We start from the raw sequence: 20349 nt of genomic DNA, 5'->3' as shown, positions 1-20349 counted from the left end.
AAAATTTTATTTCTTTTAAAGTTTCTTTTATCCGAAATGGGATAATAAAAAAATAATTTAAAAAAGCTATAAAAATCTAAAAAGCATGCGAATGTTATGAATTCGATTCAAACGTCCTCGGGCAAAATTTCCTCGAGGTATGAGGAAGAGTTTGGATTTTATAAATACAAAATTAGTGACACGATAGAAGTCGCGAAAATGTTGCGTATAATTTTGAAAAAACTCTTTACGATCTATAAGATCTACTACATCAATGTGGGGTCGTACACTTTATAATGCGTGCAAATTTAATTCGTTTTTCGCCGTAATAATGGCTTAAAAAGAAAAATTACTGATCTACTGCTATGATAAAACAATGAAATTGCGAGGTAAAGGGAAAGTGCTCTGTTTCCTTGGTTAGGATTCCATTCCGAAATCCAGTATCACATAAAAATACCGCTTTTCAATAAAAACAAACACACCGTAATCATTTTACTGTTTTTTAAAGCTGAAGTTAATACACGCAGTTCATTCATGACGCACTGGCCAAATAAAGGCTAACTTACTCCCGGAAAACACGCAGTATCACGCATTGCCGACATTTCTCCCCAATATATCCGAGATATCCCGGGACTCATCAGCTATTATAATGTTCGGGGGCTCTTTTTTAAATTTCGTTAATGGATGTGCAAATAGCAGTTACAATTAAACTGATGCTATTTTACTTGTGACATATTAGAGAAACTGAATTAGACAGCATGATAAACTGAAAGAAATGAAATATAACACGGCCGCGGAAACCAACACACGCTCGGCGCGCCGCTGTCTATTGTCTTTGTCGCTAAACACTCTATGTGTATATGGTCGATCTTGTCTAATATATGCATCGACCAACAAACAAAAACTTTTTTCACAAAAAAATCAAGATGTTTTCTGCCTATAGATACCAGACATATATAACTATATACCTTAAAATAACGATCCAATAGACGACCTTTCGCCGATGGCTAAGCAGAAATATGCGAAGTTAGGACGCTCGTGGTCCAGAAAGTTGGGTTTTGGGTAATGTGCGGAATATAGACAGTTGCGCTCAAGGCAGCTTTGGGCACTGAATGGAAAATGGACGTCCTTATCTACCAGGTAAATTGTGCAGAATACGGATGAGCCTGTGTACAAGTAGATCCTACGGAACACCTCGTTGTGGCCGGGAGCTACCCCCGGCTGAGCCCGTGCTTCACCCCTCTGCTCTCGGGGATATTGCCCTTCTTGCCTTCTCTTTCTACCGAGGCAGGTAGAAAATTTTGCAGCCCCACTAAATGTCTTTTAGCCCGGATTGTGGGTTGAGAGTGATTAGTGGTCACAGCGCGCCTTAGAGATAAATCAATTAAGAGGACTGACCGCGCGGGGGGCACGGGTTACTGGTGGTGGGAGAAAATCTTTCAGAGGTGATCCAACCCCTACTTGGGTTCATCGAGGAGAGTACAGAGTAGAGTCTGCCAGTACATTCTTTTACATTCTAATCATTCAGTTTATTTTTAAGGGCAAAAGTAAGAAATCTATTGAAACATAGAAGGTACCTAACGTTTAAAAAGCTCGAAAACTATGTTTTATATTTCCAAACTAAAGAATTCCCCTACACCTTCAGATACCCTACCAAGTCTGCCGGTTACCCAGCCCACTAGATGCGACAAGGATGGTCATAAAACAACGTGCGAAGTAGGCGACCCAAAACAACAAAAACATTCTAGTTCTATGCGCAACAATTGTAAAGTTGAAACTATAGGCCAGAGAGACAAAAACACATCTACCTGTCGGTAATTCTGTCGGCTGCAAAACAGTTTCACTGCCGACCAGTGCAAAGTCCTTACAATATCCTCCGCTGAAAGGGGTCTACAGCAATAGGGGTGTTAACCTCAAACGAAAATACCCATTTAAGTAGATGATAACGGTGAGTTTTGGCTAATAATTCACATTGGTGAAAAAATTTCTGCAATAGGTGCATTACATTTTCTTCAGTGCTCCGTTGAAATTTGTGCGCCTTTGAAACGGCCAGTTTCGGCGGGAAGTCAGGCTCGAATGGCTGTGACGTCACACACAGCTACTTCGCTGACTGCACGCTTTCGGTGAACGCCGTTATCCGAGCCGTGCTTGAATTTGTGGATGCCGTAGTGAGAAATGCCTTCGGATTGTGGTTTTGTGAGGGCTAATTCTAATACTGTGCCTAATATGAGTGCTCCGATGCTCATTTTTCATCATTAATAAATAGAGGGCAAGGCAATAAAAATATCTAAATACGCAGTAATGACATTTTTAGCGCTCCGGAAATTCAAGGAGTCAAGCAGGCAAGTTAGGAGTCAATGCATATTAATTATGATAGCACTGTTAAATATGTTAATCGTACTGATGAGTATATTTTGCATCAAATACTTAATTTTGTTACGATTTACTCAACCTTGGCTTCCATTTTTATTCGAATTATCCCCTAGTAAACGCTGAATGGCTCTCCAGACATTTCATATTATATCTTAAGTATTGTTGAGAGCAAAAGAGCGTATCCTCCGTCTATTTCATCTATTACAACGATATTGTAAGTGTTTTCTTTCCCTTTTTAAGCAACTTATGGACCCAATACTTGAACGCACGTGACACAAATATGTTCCCACTCCTCTCCAAAACCCGCTTGATGAATTCAAGCGCCCATCGACTCGTTATATCATAAATCCATGTCACGCAATGCTCGTTTTTTTAGTTATAAAGGCTTTTGATAATTTATAGCCTATAAAAACTTAGGTGACATTAGGGAACTAATACCGTAAAATAATCACCTTCGTTCGTCTCAGATTTGTCTGAATCATGATATGGAATGGCGAATTATTGTAAATATTTATTATTGTGAATGTTACTATAAGGCCCCTTGCACACGCACCGATTTTGGATGGCCGGTACAATACCGGCCGATATTTTACCGGTGAAGCGCTGCTTGCACACACGCCGGATTTTCACAGGTCAAAAGATAAGTTGCTTTGTTGTTGAGCTGGCGCAGGGGATCCGCAGTGGCATTGGCCGGTAGCTAACCGACTTTTTACCGGTGCCGGTACGCGGTCGGTCAGTGTGCAAGCTCCCATACCCTTCCATTGTTCACCATTGGAATGTTGACGGCCGTCCAAAATCGGCGTGTGCTATGGGTCTAAGGGTTGATAACTATTTCAGCGCTGCCAGAAAAGAATACGGCGATTCAGCAGTTTGCTATATCCAACTTAAAAGAGAATAATATATACACTATGAAAGAGAGAGTTTGTCCTGAGCACAAAATCAGAAGAAACCATAGGAAAAATAATTTTTGTCACTTATTCTTCCGCCATACCCAGCGGAACAAAATTTACAAATTCATTTGGTTCACAAGGTACTAAATACTTGATAGCATTACATTTTTATATTATTATACTCACTCCATGTCAAAGCTTGATTTATTGGATCAGAGGGATTTTGAATTTGAATTTCAAAACATTCAATTATATACTGTACATTGCTGTAATTTGCTTAAAAGACAAAGGTAGATCAAATTTGTTATGCTTCGGAAAAAATATTCAATTTTTTAAGCGATGTGAAATAAGAGGTAAAATTGTGTGGATAGTAGAAGAAACTCTTGTCTTACTGATTTGTAATTGGTCTCCTAACCTCTTTAAGTTGTCATTTAATTTAATTTTGATGATGGTGATGAAAATGTCTCTGGTGGCAATCTTAAATATTCCAGAGGGCAAATCAACGACGTACATTGGATCATTAGGTATTTCTAAGTACCTCTTGGGGTAACTTCATTATTAAGTCAGTTATATTATTGTTTTCACCAACTCCAAAACTCTCGGCTGAGAATGTGCTCGAGAATATTTCATCAATAAACATTATGTTTGGTTACTGTATGGCAATATCTAGTGTATTAAATCTAAGACTAAGTTAGGATCAATTAACTTCGGTGTTCATTGAATAGTAGCATAAACATTGTTCTTAATCTTCATAAATTATTTCCCTTCAAATAACTTAAATTAAAATTGTTTTCGTCCGTTCGACTTATTTTGGAAGACCGCAGGTAAAACAATAAATCACGTTAACTGACGTTGTAATGCTGGCATTTAGTATAAATTTAACACTAACATTAAAATAACCTTCATAGCAATAATAAGATGTCTTGCCGTTGATGTTTTTGGTCATCTCGCATTGCTGTAGTTAACCATTTCCTTCGCACACGAGAATTAAGAGGCACAGCAATAAAACGTTTTCCCGGATTTCTTATTGTGGTAGAATTACAAAGCGGTAGAAAGCAATATAGTATATACGCCTTCTTCCTAATTTCCTCCATTTTCACCCTCGTTGTGTCTTCTCTGACGCAGGGTCACAGGTTTTTCGACGGGGTTGACGGGTTCCGCGAGAAGTTCGCTGTGTGTGACGTCAGCATGCCTTCGGCAACCATCGTGCGCTCTCGGAGCGTTTGAGCCGGCCCTCGGATTCCACACTTTTCGCTTACCCTTTTTGGGATTAAATTTTTGAATAGAAAAGCGCTGAAACTGCCGCCGGTATCCTCTCGGTGTGCACTTTCACTTAAGATAGTAAAAAAAAATTGGTGAACAACCCTATTACAGATTTTGGATCCAATAAGACTACATATGTTACTATACCTTCTATTATGAAAAATAGTAATATATAATAATAATAATAATAATAATAGTAGATTATATATTATTACACAGACAATATTTCGGTGAAAATGCATCGTCTTTGGCGAGCATTTTTTTAGAGAAATGACAAAAAAAAATTTACGTACACCCACGATAATACCACGATTCGACTCTCCATATACTTTGTGCCGCGGTATTATCTGTCAACAGTGTCTCTTTACGATAGTAAAAATCGATAAATTCACGATTTCTGCATAGTTTTCAACTGAAAATATTTAATGATCTCTGAATTTTGTTTGGGGGTATATTACTATTTTATAACTACATTATACAATAAACAGATTTCTCCCAAAAAGTGCAGTGTTCACGAGTAGCTTGCAACGAAAAGTATTGTGAAAATTGTATTTAAATGGGATTTCTATTCCATAATTTAATGAAATTCATGGCAAAAAAATATAAGATTAAATTAGAGTATTCATAAAGGTCTCTTAACTGGGGTAGATTAAAGCCAATGTTTTAGGGGTTTCATTATTTTCCGCTGCGCCTTGGTGGTATGCATTACCTCTCAGCGATAATGCGTTTTACGTCTGATGTGCGTTAAAAGGTGGCTTTTAATATTCATCGCTATTTTTTAATCATTTTTACATAAAATATTGAAATAAAAAAACTTTTGATTGTAGATCCGACTTCATGATTACTATAAAGTCAATATTTCCAGAAATTTCGGGGAGGGGAGCGGTGGCCGCTCTCACCAATCGAATGTGGTTGCCGATTGAATGGAGACGGGCAGAATGGAAAAGAAGCGGGAAATGATTAGCGAGAGTATTACACTAGATGCTATGAAGCTAGATGATGTGGAGAGGGAGTAGAAGGTGTGAATGAATTGTGTATGTACTGAAGGGGGATGGAATGTTTAATGTGTTAGAGGTTAGCAGAGAATGGGGAGGGAGAGAATAGCAGAAAGAAATGCAATAGAATATAATAATAATAATAATATGTCTTTATTATACAAGCGAATTTAGGACAAAGTTGTCCTCTCTTACAATTAACTTGTTAGACATTAACAAACATCCATGCCCTGGATGGTAGTCAAGCCACCCAGGCGGGATTCGAACCCGCGACCTCTAGGTTGGCAGTCGGGGACTTTACCCCGGCGCCACCGAGGCCGGCAATATCGGATGCATGCGGGAGTGGCTTAGGCGAGATGGTTCCCGTGTTAACCAATCTTATGCGTTTGATGAACTCGATTATACATTATGCAATATCAAAATAAATTCATCTCTGGATCCGCAAATATCAATACAGGCATCACTATATGAGTTATAGATACGATCGATTCATTTTTACGTTCAATGATGATAGAATCTGACAAATTGCCCTCTCTTCAAATGAATCTTTTAGGGCAACGACTAGATTCTTTTTTGCAGTGGGAATATTGCCCGCAGCGGTCCGTGGTCACATGGTTAACAGAGCGCGAAGGCAACATTTAACCTCTAGGTACTCGGCTGTTATTACCGATCAAAACTGAGCACTCTTATCTTAATACCTTTCTTCCCCACCTCACTATTCACCCCCTAAGCAGACACAAAAGTTACCCCCGTCAAGTGCGTGAGGGACTGACGGGAATAGAAAAATAAAGGCTACGTACCAGGCACAGGAGTACGCAAGACGATGACTCATTCCAAATAAAAGGGGGATTTAGAGCTTCGCCCGTGATCATTTCTACACGAAATGGCTTGACGCTGATTCCTCGGGAAAAAAAACTATCCTCATTCATAGCAACCGATGAAAGAGATGGCCTGCGCTTGGGCATAAATTTGGTCGGTCAGAAGTATTTGCCGAAAAAGGTCCAGGATACGTTTCCCCTATGAACTTAACATGGTAGACAGGGGCGGTCTGGGGTGATTAGGGCCCCTCGGCTGTAGCTCATAGTGGGGCCCCCTTACCGAGGGATTCGGGAGTCCTCCCCCGCAAAATTTTAGGAAATTGAATGTCCGCAAATTGATTTTGACGCTATTCTGGCTCATAATAACTAGATTAAGGTTAATAAAAAATAGCAATTTCGTAAGGAAAAATACAATTAAAAGAGAGAACTTCACAGCTTAAAAAATTGAATAATGCATTACGGTTCTATTATCTATTTAGTGAATTTGATCCTTGAAACTGTACTGAAATCTAAAATGAAACTCTAAAATAACCCTTTCAAAAAAGCATCAGGTCTTTTATTTCATAACACCTTCGTTTTATTTACTTTTTTATATAAAGCTTTACACTGAGCATACTGTAAATAAAGAAACTAATGCAAACTCAGAATTTTAATACATATCGCAAAAAAATTTGGCGAAAATAATCTGAGTCTTTTAGCATTACACATTTCATACACGCTTCACAATGGACGCGAGTTTTGGAGGTCCCCTTAGCTTAGGGCCCTCGGCGATTGCCGACCTTGCCAGACCGCCCCTGATATTAGAGATCAAAGAAAGAAAGCCTCCAGCGTACCCGCGCGCCGTCCCACAGTGGGCTGAAATCGAAAAAAGCTGGACAAAACCTCGAAAATGGTTTTTTTGAGTATGGAAGTTGAAACTTTGCACAGTTGTTGCCAACACATTAGTGCATTTTTTGACGCAAAATATTTTTCTTAGGCTAATTTTTTATATAAAACACATAGCCTCAAAGTTGAACATATTTGGCGGAAATTGCCCGCTTTGAATTTTTTTCGAAATTCAGCATGTTTAAACTAATGTCACACCTTTAGTAGTAATTCAATAGCAACAAAAATTTATAAATTTGTTAAACGGTTTGTTATCATCGATTACCATCAACTTTCACGACTTAATTGTTGTATTTGTGACCAATACGATACAAAATGGCGGACCCTGTTTTTCGTCGAATTTTTGTGTTTATGTAGGATTTTAAAAAAAGGATCACCGAGTTACCTCGAGATATTTACACCACATATACAACAAAGTATATAGATTATGATAATCGGAAGTACAGCTGCGACCACCTGCGACGCCGAAATTAAGATCGATTTTTCGAACGTGCGGCACCGCCCGGAGCTGGCTGCTGGCTACGGGAATTGCCGTACTCGACGGATGTTGGATAGTGAATCATTTTAAATAAATTTATTGAATAAAAGCTATGATATATTATTACTACATTTATTTTCCTTTTGTTGTAACCCGATTTCTTTACTGTCTTGTAATATTTATCACCGATGCAGTACAAAATGGCGGACGCTAATTTCAGTAACATTTTTGCCCGTGTGTGGCTGTATAAAAAGGAGGACACCGAGTTGCTCTCAGATATTTACATCGTCATTGCATCAAGCCTTTTAGAGTCTTCATCCACGGAAATAATCTGCGACCGTTGGCAACAAACTAAATAACATCGATGTTTTTACCGTGCCGCGCAGTCCGCGGCTGCTCCCTGGGATCATGGATTGTCGTGACACAGCGTACATCATAAAGCGCTATGAAATATTTGCTGTGGGTATGTTTTATTCTAACATAATTATTACCATTTCATTTCAAGTTGGTTTGTTGTCACTTTAGGTAAATGAATTCATTCCTCTATCCATTTTTACTGACTAGTGACTATTTAGAAAATTCCTGAAAACAAACTAGCTGACTTGAAACTCTGACAATTCCGCTCGTGCATTTTACCCCTTGGATGGGTAAAACGGCTCTATTAGCCTGCTTCTAACCTCAAAGACAAAATAGATTTTACAACCAGGCGACCAGCCTGCAGCTGGTTGGTATTTGCCCGTCCACCCCATGCGGTAGTCGCGAAAAGGGTCTTTTTATGACCCCACGTTGCTCGTGTGCGGTCCCTTTTACCTTTTTTCGGAAATTCCGTTTCCAGAAAGAAATTCATATATGAATTTAGTTTTGAATATACAGTGAAAGAGGTTAGTTTTGCTGTGGTGATTTTGGATGCACTTGGATACACGCGCTTTAGATATTGAGAACTCCGCGGAATATCATCGGTTTTCTGCTTTAACTGCATTGGCGGTGTCAATCACTCATTCACCAGGCATCTATCATCCAAACTGGTAAGAGATTTTCATTTGTAGTTCTTTATATTTGCCTCGTGCTATAAGAAATTTCCCTTTTTTTATTTACCATTAACGCCTCTAGAATTGACCCTTTCTTTAATTTTCATGTATGTTACTTGTTATTGGAAACTCGTTCGCCTGAAATAGAACCAGTGTTGAATTGAACAACAAATTTGGAGCATTTTAAAAATGTCTGGTCTCGAGGTAATTCGTCTATTGCTTCATAAAAAGGTTGTCAAATCCGGATGTAAATCCTTTGCAGAGATATGAATTTTTAATGTACCTAATATCTGACGAAAAAATTTCACGCGCAAGGTAATATTGAAGCTACGAAGGGCCTTAGTGACTTTCTTACACGATATTTTTTGATTCGCTACCAAAGGAAATGGGAAGCCTGCAGTAGAAACAATGAAAGATGTTTGAGGAGAAATATTGAGCGGCTGAAAGCACCTATATATGTACCAGAAAACGTTCTAGAATTGACAAGAGCTTCTAATTCTTTGGATAAGTATATGCGATTAATAAGTGACCTGAGTTGTTGCATTATCTCAATGGATTTAAGGGCGATTTTTTACTCACTTTGATCCCATAATAATCTGGTGGACGCCCGGAAAAAAATGACAAAGTTAGCGAAAGAACTAAGAGGAGGAAGACTGAAAGTCTTAGATCTTCTCACTCGGCGGCAACTTTATCATTCGCAGCATCGATGACAATTGGAGAGGAAGGAGATGAGGCGGCCTCCAAACTAGTGAAGGACATTACAACGACCATTCCAAGCAGAGCAAGGAGAGTCCTAGCTAAATGGAAGACACCCATCTCAGGTTCCTCCATAATGTCAGAAGACGAGGCTCTTTCTGTTATCATATCGATGCACCTGACGAAAAACCACAACAAGTGTCTTCGGAAAATAGCTGAAAGCCATGGTCATAAATTATACCCGAACTATGAAAGAGTGAGGTTTGCTAAAAATACTGCGTACCCTGATGGCATAGAGATTATAGAAATATCGTGCGAAGTCAATCAACAAACTCTCCTGTCGCACACTGCCTCACCGATTCTAGCTTGCGTGGCAACTGTTCCTGATGCAAGAAGTGAATTGAAGTGCACTCTGATTTGTAAATATGGTTTCGACGGCAGTTATGAGCATTCGCAGTATAATCAAGTTTGGCAACAAGAGCCTAGGTCGGAGGAATATTTGTAGGTAGGAGTTCTAGGTGCCCCAAACCGTTCATAAGGTCCTAATACACGGAGCAGGTATAGCTACAGAGATGATTCTTCCTCTAGGGATATTATGTGAAGAAGCAATTGAAGCACGCAATAAAGATAGCAGAAAATATCGAGAAAGCTTTAGCAGGAAGCACTCTAGAATATATCTACCAACGATGACTTATTTCGTCGGCTCCTCCTGACCTCAGATTCAGTAATATCCAACGCCGCACCCCTAATTACAAAGAAATCCCGAAGAATGCCGATATAAGTGAGGAATTTACTGTTACTAAATGATGATGACCCAGAAATCCTGCAGCCTCGAAGTGAAAGCGACAGTTCATCAACCGACTCGGAGTGATGCTATTACATGTACATAGGGTTCATTTAAATATTCATTGATAACCTTTTATCAAAAATGGAAGGACTGAGAAAGAAGCCTAAAAGCCTATACAGTTAATAATAACATTAAATACATCCTCAGCAAAGGCTTTGCATTCATAGCGCTTTATAATGTACGCTGCGTCACGACAATCCATGAGCCCAGGGAGCAGCCGCGGACTGCGCGGCACGGTAAAAACATCGATTTTATTTAGTTTGTTGCCAACGGTCGCAGATTATTTCCGTGGATGAAGACTCTAAAAGGCTTGATGCAATGACGATGTAAATATCTGAGAGCAACTCGGTGTCCTCCTTTTTATACAGCCACACACGGGCAAAAATGTTACTGAAATTAGCGTCCGCCATTTTGTACTGCATCGGTGATAAATATTACAAGACAGTAAAGAAATCGGGTTACAACAAAAGGAAAATAAATGTAGTAATAATATATCATAGCTTTTATTCAATAAATTTATTTAAAATGATTCACTATCCAACATCCGTCGAGTACGGCAATTCCCGTAGCCAGCAGCCAGCTCCGGGCGGTGCCGCACGTTCGAAAAATCGATCTTAATTTCGGCGTCGCAGGTGGTCGCAGCTGTACTTCCGATTATCATAATCTATATACTTTGTTGTATATGTGGTGTAAATATCTCGAGGTAACTCGGTGATCCTTTTTTTAAAATCCTACATAAACACAAAAATTCGACGAAAAACAGGGTCCGCCATTTTGTATCGTATTGGTCACAAATACAACAATTAAGTCGTGAAAGTTGATGGTAATCGATGATAACAAACCGTTTAACAAATTTATAAATTTTTGTTGCTATTGAATTACTACTAAAGGTGTGACATTAGTTTAAACATGCTGAATTTCGAAAAAAATTCAAAGCGGGCAATTTCCGCCAAATTTGTTCAACTTTGAGGCTATGTGTTTTATACAAAAAATTAGCCTAAGAAAAATATTTTGCGTCAAAAAATGCACTAATGTGTTGGCAACAACTGTGCAAAGTTTCAACTTCCATACTCAAAAAAACCATTTTCGAGGTTTTGTCCAGCTTTTTCCGATTTCAGCCCACTGTGCGTCCTTGAGAATTACTCTGTTCAAGGACCTTTCTTTGCTATTGTTTAGTCAAACAAAATATAAGCTTCGAGCTTACCTTTCCTTTAAAATTAGGTTTACTTGATACATTTTGCTTATCATCCTGGCATTTCCCTCTTCCCACATAAAATCGCGAATTCTACCCCGCATAGGGCTTATATTCTTCCTACGCGTTACGAATTCTTCCCAGCATCCTCCCCTTAAACGGTTTTCACCATCGCTCTGCCCATCAGGAAACGCTTCTTCCCTATCCTCCTTATCTTCTCAAGCAGTTTCCTCTCTCATCATAACAATAACTACTTCGTTCCTTTGTCTGTTCGCCTATTTGACCTTCTTTCTTCTCCTCCATTGGTGCACTACATTAATAGGCATCCCGGGGAGGATGAAATACCTCTTCACAGGGGCGGATAGGTCCCTATTTTGGGGAGTTTCATTACCACAGTGCCTTGGTAATATGCACTACCGTGCAGCGAGAATGCACCTGAGGTCTTATGTGAACAATCGAGTGGCATTTAGATATGCATTCATTGTTTTAAACAGTATATGTTAAGCTGGTGAAATAAAAATTTACATTGGAGAGCCCCCTTGAAATTTGCCATCTTTACAACCTTTCCAGAAATCATGGGGGAGGGTGTCACCCCTTAATCTGCAACTGCCTCTAATCGAAATAGGGATCTCACCGTTAAAGGTTGAAAAAATGAGATTAAGTAAAACCTATAAGATTTAAAAATACATTGGCATATAGCCCAGGAAGAAACCATTTCGGGTTCTGAGTCTCAAGTCCTTTCTCTGCCTTCCTCAGCGTCCACATTTCCATAGTGTGCCACACTCCTTGTCCTACTTTTTGCAAACCTTTCTGGCTTTTAATGAATGCGTAAAGTAGGTTTTAATGATAAAACAAGGAGATGTAAAAGTGTCAGGATATTATGATAATATCATTGTGGAGCAAAAAGGCTGTTTTTCCATGTTAGCATAGGAATACACTTACTATGAGATAAGGTCTCTAAATGAGCTTTAAGATTTCCTCTCATTGGGCGATCTAAATATTTTGTCCATTTTCTACTCTATTGCTAATTTTGAGTCCTAATTCAACTGGAATTTACGCTATATTCTCGATAATTTAAATTGAAGATCTTAATAAATTTTTAACGTATTAGGGTTGACATATGTACAGTCACTTTCAAAAGTTTTAGGACAAAGTTTGTGGCGCCACTTCTGCTTCTCAAGAAAATTTAGTTTCCCTTACTCCATTTGTTTTCCTTGCTCACGCACTGCACATATTTCGCTTCCATGTGAAGATATATGAACAAAGAGGGAGAGGTTACTTGCTAAATTTATCGTTTTGTTTCGATCTTTGATGGATTTAATGATTAATTTCGTGTGCACACTTTGTGTCCTTGCTCCGGTTTTCACTGCTGGTCTGCTATTATGTATTACAAAAATCTTAATGTCAGAAGCCGTGGTGGCGTAGTGGAGTTAGTACGACGTCGTCATAGTAAAGGTTGTTGGATCGATTCCCCTGCTCGGAATTAATAACTCAACATTTTTTTTCCTTGTAACTCCTTTTGCATTTAATAATGGGTTTCAAATACTTTAAATTCGCTGTAACCGTTATATACTTTTTTTAATGGTAAATGGTGATATACAAGTTAAGAATTGGGCAAGGGTTGACGTATCATTTTTATGGATAGCTAGTACACATTTTGAACGTTAGGGATTTGCAAAAGGGGTAACCGTAACCCGACGGTAAGGGGCGCATTAAAACCCAGCGTTGGTATTAACTTAGTGATTTTAGATTGGCGATGAAGGGTCATACCTAGCAGTTGATTATTGCATAAATTAGTTTAGAAACTGTTGATTATTATGATTTTCTGCAATGAGCACCATGCTTTATCACACGTCTCTTGAGACCCGGAAAACCATCACCAGATAAAGCACAGTGTTCACCACCACAAACCTCAGTCTAGGGATACAAAATAGAGCTTCGAAATTAAACTTTTAAACGCACTATTTATAAAAATTCCCTGGGCAAGACTCCCGGTATGGGCTTCCCCAATATTTTTTTATGAGTCGGCACCCCTGCATATATATCATTATTAAAGATGGCGGAAATAAGGAATTCGCCAATATTTGAATCCTCTTTCAAGTACTGTGTTAAGGCGAACGACAAATAACTTCAATTGCGCGTTCTGAGCACGTTAAAAAAGATGGGGAGTAGAGAAAGCTGGCATCGGCTTTCTCTTGTTCTTAAAGGCGCCAAGGGTCTGAACGTCACATGCGACGGACAGATATTTTGTACTTGCAGTGCTACCCACACACCACACAGGATGGGAACGACATTCAACAGAAAAATGTCCACCACCACCAGATTTTTGAAAAAAGCCCTCGGAGAGAATTACCTATGCACTGTCAAAACGAAAATCTATCTCCGTGAAACCCCACTCATGCTATACACTTACCGTAGCAGGCACATAGCGCTAGAGGGTAGTAGAGCTCAATAACCCACTACAACTCTTAAATAATTTCAAGTTTTTCTAACTTAACTGAGAATCGTTTAACAGATAAACCTTTAAATATTGAAAAATGAAAACTAAAGGAATGAAGTAAATTCTATTACCATGACAAATTATAAAATGAATCCCAGGTAAGTTAAATTTGTGGATATCAATCATCTCTCCCCGAATAATCAAATAAAAATGACTTAAAGTGAAAATAATAATTAAATAAATAATCAAAAATAATTACTTGCATGTACATATGTTATAAATGGAATAGAAAACCCTCAATAACTTTAAATATAAAAGTTGTCATGGAAAAAAATAATGGGTTGTTGTGGATTTTGATGAAAGATAGAAAACACGGAAGTTTCATAATTTTTGTACGTCAAAAGATTAAGAGGAAGAATAAAGAATGTGAATAAACTGTAAGTAGTGATAAGAAAATTAATTCTATCGCTGCATTACGATAAGGCTATGAAAAAAAGAAGGCTAAGCAACCAATGACAATGAGAAGTGATGTGAAAGGATAATAATAATTACTTAATGATACCTTATACAAGAGTAGAAAATAATGTATTAACTGGATGAGACTGAAATCGCTTAGTGAAAAATGAAAATCATTGTGCCTTCCAGTGACTTCTACCTGGGCTGGTGCTGATAAAAACAAAAAGCAGGGAAAATAGCTTTCCACATATATATTTTTAGATTTAAGAACATTTTTATGCTTTGCGAAATTCTCTAAGTAAAAAAACCAGGAACAAGTATATTAAACTGAAGCATTAAGGATATTTTTTTATTATTTATAAGCTCTATCAATAGAATTCAAATGTGTGAACCAGAAAAAGTAATTGCATCAAGATTGCAGGCACCTTTCCTTAAGTAATTACACATTTGATATGTGAATCATTAAGGGTAGATATGACTTACAGTAAAATTCTAATTTGGAAAATTAAAATAATTTGGGAATTAAAATAGCCTTCTACATGAGGTTATAATACATGAAATACTTATTTAATACAATTTTAAGTCTGTTTAGGAGGTACCCTAACATAAAATTATAATAAAACAATAAAAATGGAAAGAGCAAATAAAATAAGGTGGAAACTTATTTTTATAAGAACTCTGTGGCTAATGTAGGAAATTGTTGAAGTGGATAAGTGTAATAATGAATTATTTTCTCATTCGGAAGCCTTCATCCTTTATTAGCATTAATTGTTTCCGCTCTTGAGAAGGATTGTCCACAGCTCCATGCCTCAATCTTTCCTTCCCTCACTTAAAAAGTTTGAAATAGAGTGAATGCCTAATTGACAGAAAAAATAGTAAATACGCCCTGAAGCAACATTATTCCTTCCCCACAAATTCCTCTCCTAACCCACCAAACATGGGTACAGTTTAGGCGGAGGAAAAAATAGCATTACATTAAAAAATAAATAGAATTAGCCCTCATTTTCAGTGCCTTTGTGCTAGAACTTTATGAAAAATGCAATTTTTTAAAAGGAGTTCGCTATCTAAGAGCCTATCTTCCAAAAATTCTAGGGCCTATGTTTGCACCCCCTAACCTCCCTCCACTCTCTATGAAAGAATTAGGTGTGACCCAATTAGAAGAGAAAAATTAAGAGGTGATGACAATGGACTCTTACCTCTCTGGCAAGTTTTTCTGGGCTTTCCTACCATGGGCACCTCAGGTCTCCTTGCCGTGGTTTTGTTTCTCCATTCTGGGTATAGTGATGTCCATGACTCCTTTTCACCCTGGTAGAGAGCATGAGATGTAGCAGCTGAATGGAGCCATATTATTCATAGGAGTTGATGTGATATCCAACCTAGCTTATAGTGGTCCCATGACATCACCTGGATCTTAATAGGGTTGCTAATCACTGGATGCTCATAATCAGCAACCTTAGTGATCAACTACTTGACTATCTTCCACAAATGCACATCAAGGGGCCTTAGCTTCCTTTCTTTATATTTCTAGGTAGTGGATAATTATGCCAATTAACTACTAATTTTGGACGATGTCACATAAGCAATTGGCCACAGCAAAAAGGAAATACAGGAAGATAGGTCCTCAAGGTCTGCAATAGCTATGAACAATGAGAAGTCACTTTTCCTTAAAACCAGTGGTGTGCTTCTGATGACGATGTTACTTAGATTACAAGAGATTTTAAAAAGAATTGCACAGGATATTACCATTTATATAAAACAGGAAAATGGTTAATTTTAAGCAGTCATTCAATTAGACTGTGATAATGAAAAATATCAAATCACCAAGAATTTAGAAATATGAGCAAACAATGTGACAGTTTCTCTACAACATTCAAAATATAGGTGACAATTTTAAAAAGGCAAACAACCATAGTTCAAAGCGGAAAAAAACTGAAGTTCCAAACACTAAGAATGGAGTCATTATTCATATTTTCATAAGCAGTTTAGGTTACCACATCTTTAGTGCCATAGTCAAAGAGGTGTGACACCAGATTTTGATATTCACTCAATTACCTATTCAGTTTCGCCTGCAACTCTCAATACAAGCAGCTGCTAAGTTACTCCCTGAATGCATTCTATTCTAAGTATTCAGAGTAGGCTATCAGTAATTTCTATAATTTGATAGGGATTTTAAGAATGATGCGATGTGGCAGTGAGAATTCAGCATTTTAAACAAATGAAATTACATATATTGCGGAATTGGTAAAAAAAAGATGCTTATTTGTGGTTCGACATGGAAAAAGTAGCAACACGATTGAAAAACCTTTCCAAATCTTGGAATAAGTTAAAAAAAGAAACAAAAATTGCATAAAAACCAAAATTAAGCATAAAATCACGAAAATTCACGCTCACAAACATTACGGAGCCCCATCTATGTCTACCAAACTGTGAAGAGACTCAGAAGGGCCTACAGGAGGAAGTATGGCTCAGGCTGCACTTCTATTAAAAAATTAGGTGCCACCACTTTTGGCAGTACATAGGTAATTTGAAACTTTCTTAAATAACTATTTTCCAAACATTGCAACCATTTATGGATTTTTAAATTGACTTTAAATAGTACCCCACCCATAGCTCCACCATATGAAAGACAGCTTAGACAATAAACACTACCTTCAATTGAAAAGGACACTAAGGTAAAAGTGCACCTTTACAAATACAGTAAAACCTCTTTATATCATAATAGAGAGGACCAAAATTTGGACATTTTGATGCATGGAGGTTCACTATAGAGAGGTTTTAGTGATATGCACCATTTTTTCATATCCTTTGGAAATGAAAGGCACTACTGTCTTTTTACCATTATATTTATGCGTATAAACAAATATGCATGCATTAGTGAACATATATTTATTATTTAATGATAACTCTGAGCGAGTGCTATCACATGATTTTTACCATGATTCAAGAGAAAACGATGTGATCTCTCTTAATTCAACAGTCACTTAAAATGATTAGGGTAGTTGGATATCTTTTTTCTTATTTACTGTTAGGTATGCTTTCATATGGAACAAAATGGCCATAACTAATGGTAAATGTGAAAATTACAGCATATTAAAGGTGCAAAAGAAAAGAAAATAAGCGTGAAACATGTCACTCCACGTACGTAATCGCAGCTGCATTAATGGTCTCTAGTTGTCTCAGTACAATTTTCGGAGGTAGTGAGGCAGTCCTGGGGGTGCTACCTTGTAATGATAAGTGGAGTTTATGAGATAAAGAGGTTCAATACAAAAAGGTTTGCCTATACATTTACATGTAAATCTGACGGGACCCTAGGGGTGATAAGAAGTATGGAGATTTATGATACGAGAAGGTTCACTACATAGAGGTTTTACTGTAACTCTTGTTCATATCTACATCTTGCATACTACACATATCCAACTTCACGGTGTTATTAAGAGCTGTGATGAAAGGGTGTTCTAACTGTTCCTTATTTTTTACAGAGAAAGAGAAGACTGGAGCAATTTTGGGCTCAAACGCAATGCTGCCATCCTCAAACATCAGGGAGATCATCTCCAACCACCTTGGCTGTGGAGTCAATCACCATGACAGAAGATACAACAGATGTCAACTGTACATCGCTGGGTCCTAAAATGGAATTTTCTATAATGGAAGATATAAAAGGGGACATAACTGTGGCCATGGAAGAGAACAAGGAGAATTCTGACAAGAGGATATATGTACCACAAGTAAGATAATAAGAACGTATACGTAATATCATGCTCAGGATGTAGCTGCAAAATACTAAGAAAACTATTGATGCCAAATGGCAATAACTGAACACTCGTAAAATCAATAGTAATCTACAACAAAATTAGAATTCCAAAGATATTCAATGGATAATCAAATACAGCATTGTGGTAAATAGGCTTCAACACCACAAAAAACTGTCTCATGCAAAACATATACATATGTACATACCCATTAGACGTTTTGGAGTGAGAAAGGTAGCAGTATTCACAAAACAATTAGCTTCCAACTTCATACATAAGTTGAAGTGAGTGGTTATCACAAAATTTAAGCAGTAATGAAGTTGAACTCCTACATTTCCTTCTCAGGATGGGAGTACAGATAAAATAATGAAAAACAGCTGTGAAGGAAGCCTTGACCTCACCCAGATAAAACCTTGGCTTTCAAAGTGGAGAATCAAGGCTTGGTTGGAACATACATGCATATGTATGTTCCAACGACCCATAGATCTGGACCAGTGATGTCAATATGTATGACTTGGTTAGGTTGGTAATTGTTAAAAGATGGCAGCATACTGAAAGGCAGTCTATTTGATGTCATCATTTTCAGAATAATGTTGCAATCGACATGCAAAACCCAGCTATATATGTATCACTACTCCTGATTCAAATGAATTCCAAAATAGAAGAACAAATCTTTGCAATTCCGTAATCAACCTACTATAGGTGGTCTACTTTATAGTGCGATAATCATTTGGGAATGGGAAAAGAAAAGAGAATTTATTCTAAGGGCTTTCTGCTCAGCCACTTGATTTTTCCTATTGATTGTATTCCGTTTGCAAGAAGAAAAGGTACGATTCCATATGACTTTCCTTTTTTCACCTCTACATGAAACATACCCCACTAATTGCTGCATTCCCTGTAGTTCCACTATGTCAAGGAAAATGGGAAGTGTTTTACTAACGCATAACCTGCAGACAATCCAAACACCTACATAAAAACTTTGAGATCAGCTGGTAAGAGTAAACAATGACCTAGGCCTCAAGAGTACCAGAGCAAGTAACATCCCTTGTGAGAGTGGCCTAAAAACACATGCGTTGTCTCTTTCTAGTGGATGAAGTAATTTTTGCTTGACACAAACATTTGTAAAATAACTATAAATATTTACAGGTGTTCTGCCCCGTAACTCACAATGGTCCTAAGCCACATATTGTGTCATTGGAGCAATCTGCAGAAGAAATTCTTTCAGGAGTGAAGAGAGAGGTGGAGGTTCAGTACCTGACTCCACTTCAGCAGAAGCGAGCTTCAGCGGCAGCATCTAGCTCCTTCACAATTAATTCTCGGGATCCAGGTAAGAGTTTTTTTAGATTAAGAGAACGGCTAAAAAAAAGACCTTATTACTCAGAGTAATGGTAAACATTTTCACATCTGTAAGGTAAGCCAGTGTAAACTGTCAGAGCTCCATCTGGTGTCATTACCCATGGTTGCAAATGTTTCAGAAAAAATACCTCCCAGATAACTGAGGATGATTATTTTTTTTTAATTCTGTGACTTATTATATTATTATTATTATACTTAGATATGACCTGGTATAGCACCTGAGTAATCCTCCCTGGCATAGTGCTAGTGTAATGGGAGTTCTACTTGATTTACTGAAATAGATGCACGAGGAAAGTAAGAAATATCCCTGCAGAATGCCAATACTAATGAAAGGGACCAAATGATGAGACCAAATGGATAACAGAATGACATTGACTTCCACTTGAATGTCATTTTTCATGCACCAATTCCATTGAATAGGTAGTCATTGCTGAGTAAAATTTGGTTCATCAACCAATCACGAAAGAAAAAAAAATTAATTCCCAGAATCAATTCCCTAACTGCAGATACCCAGGAGACTATGTAGAGAATAAAAACCTTTCTCGCAGAAAAAAAATCCTTCATTCGAAAAGAGACAGACTTATCAAACCACGCTCGTTACTCCAGCCAGAATAGCCTTACTGGTCATTGGATCATGCATATCTTTCCCTCCAACAAGGCTGCTGTCCAAGATTTTTACTATATTAATAGGGAAATGTAGGGTTGCACTACATATTTACAAAATAATGATAAAATTCTTTAAAAATGGCCATTTGGTATTAAAAGTTTAGGTACAATAGTATAATAAATTAAACAACAAACATGAATGTGACCAGGCCAATTAGAATTTAGCCTCTATTCTTCTCCCAAATGAATTTGAAGTATTTTTCATTCTTACCATCATATTAGCCAATACATATAGTTT

General features: G+C 37.7%; 1 protein-coding gene across 1 annotated transcript in view; it reads left to right on the top strand.

Annotated features, from left to right (window-relative positions):
- Nucleotides 1-20349, top strand: part of LOC124162612 — a 37983-nt gene that overhangs the window by 16421 nt on the left and 1213 nt on the right. Inside the window, exons 4-5 of the mRNA XM_046539200.1 lie at nucleotides 17820-18065; nucleotides 19236-19416. Of these exons, the coding sequence (XP_046395156.1) occupies nucleotides 17820-18065; nucleotides 19236-19416 (427 nt within the window). The remainder of the gene's footprint in view (nucleotides 1-17819; nucleotides 18066-19235; nucleotides 19417-20349) is intronic.

Source organism: Ischnura elegans, chromosome 7 (assembly GCF_921293095.1).
Source record: "Ischnura elegans chromosome 7, ioIscEleg1.1, whole genome shotgun sequence".
NCBI classification, from domain to species: domain Eukaryota; kingdom Metazoa; phylum Arthropoda; class Insecta; order Odonata; family Coenagrionidae; genus Ischnura; species Ischnura elegans.
This window is presented reverse-complemented; position numbering and strand designations above follow the sequence as displayed.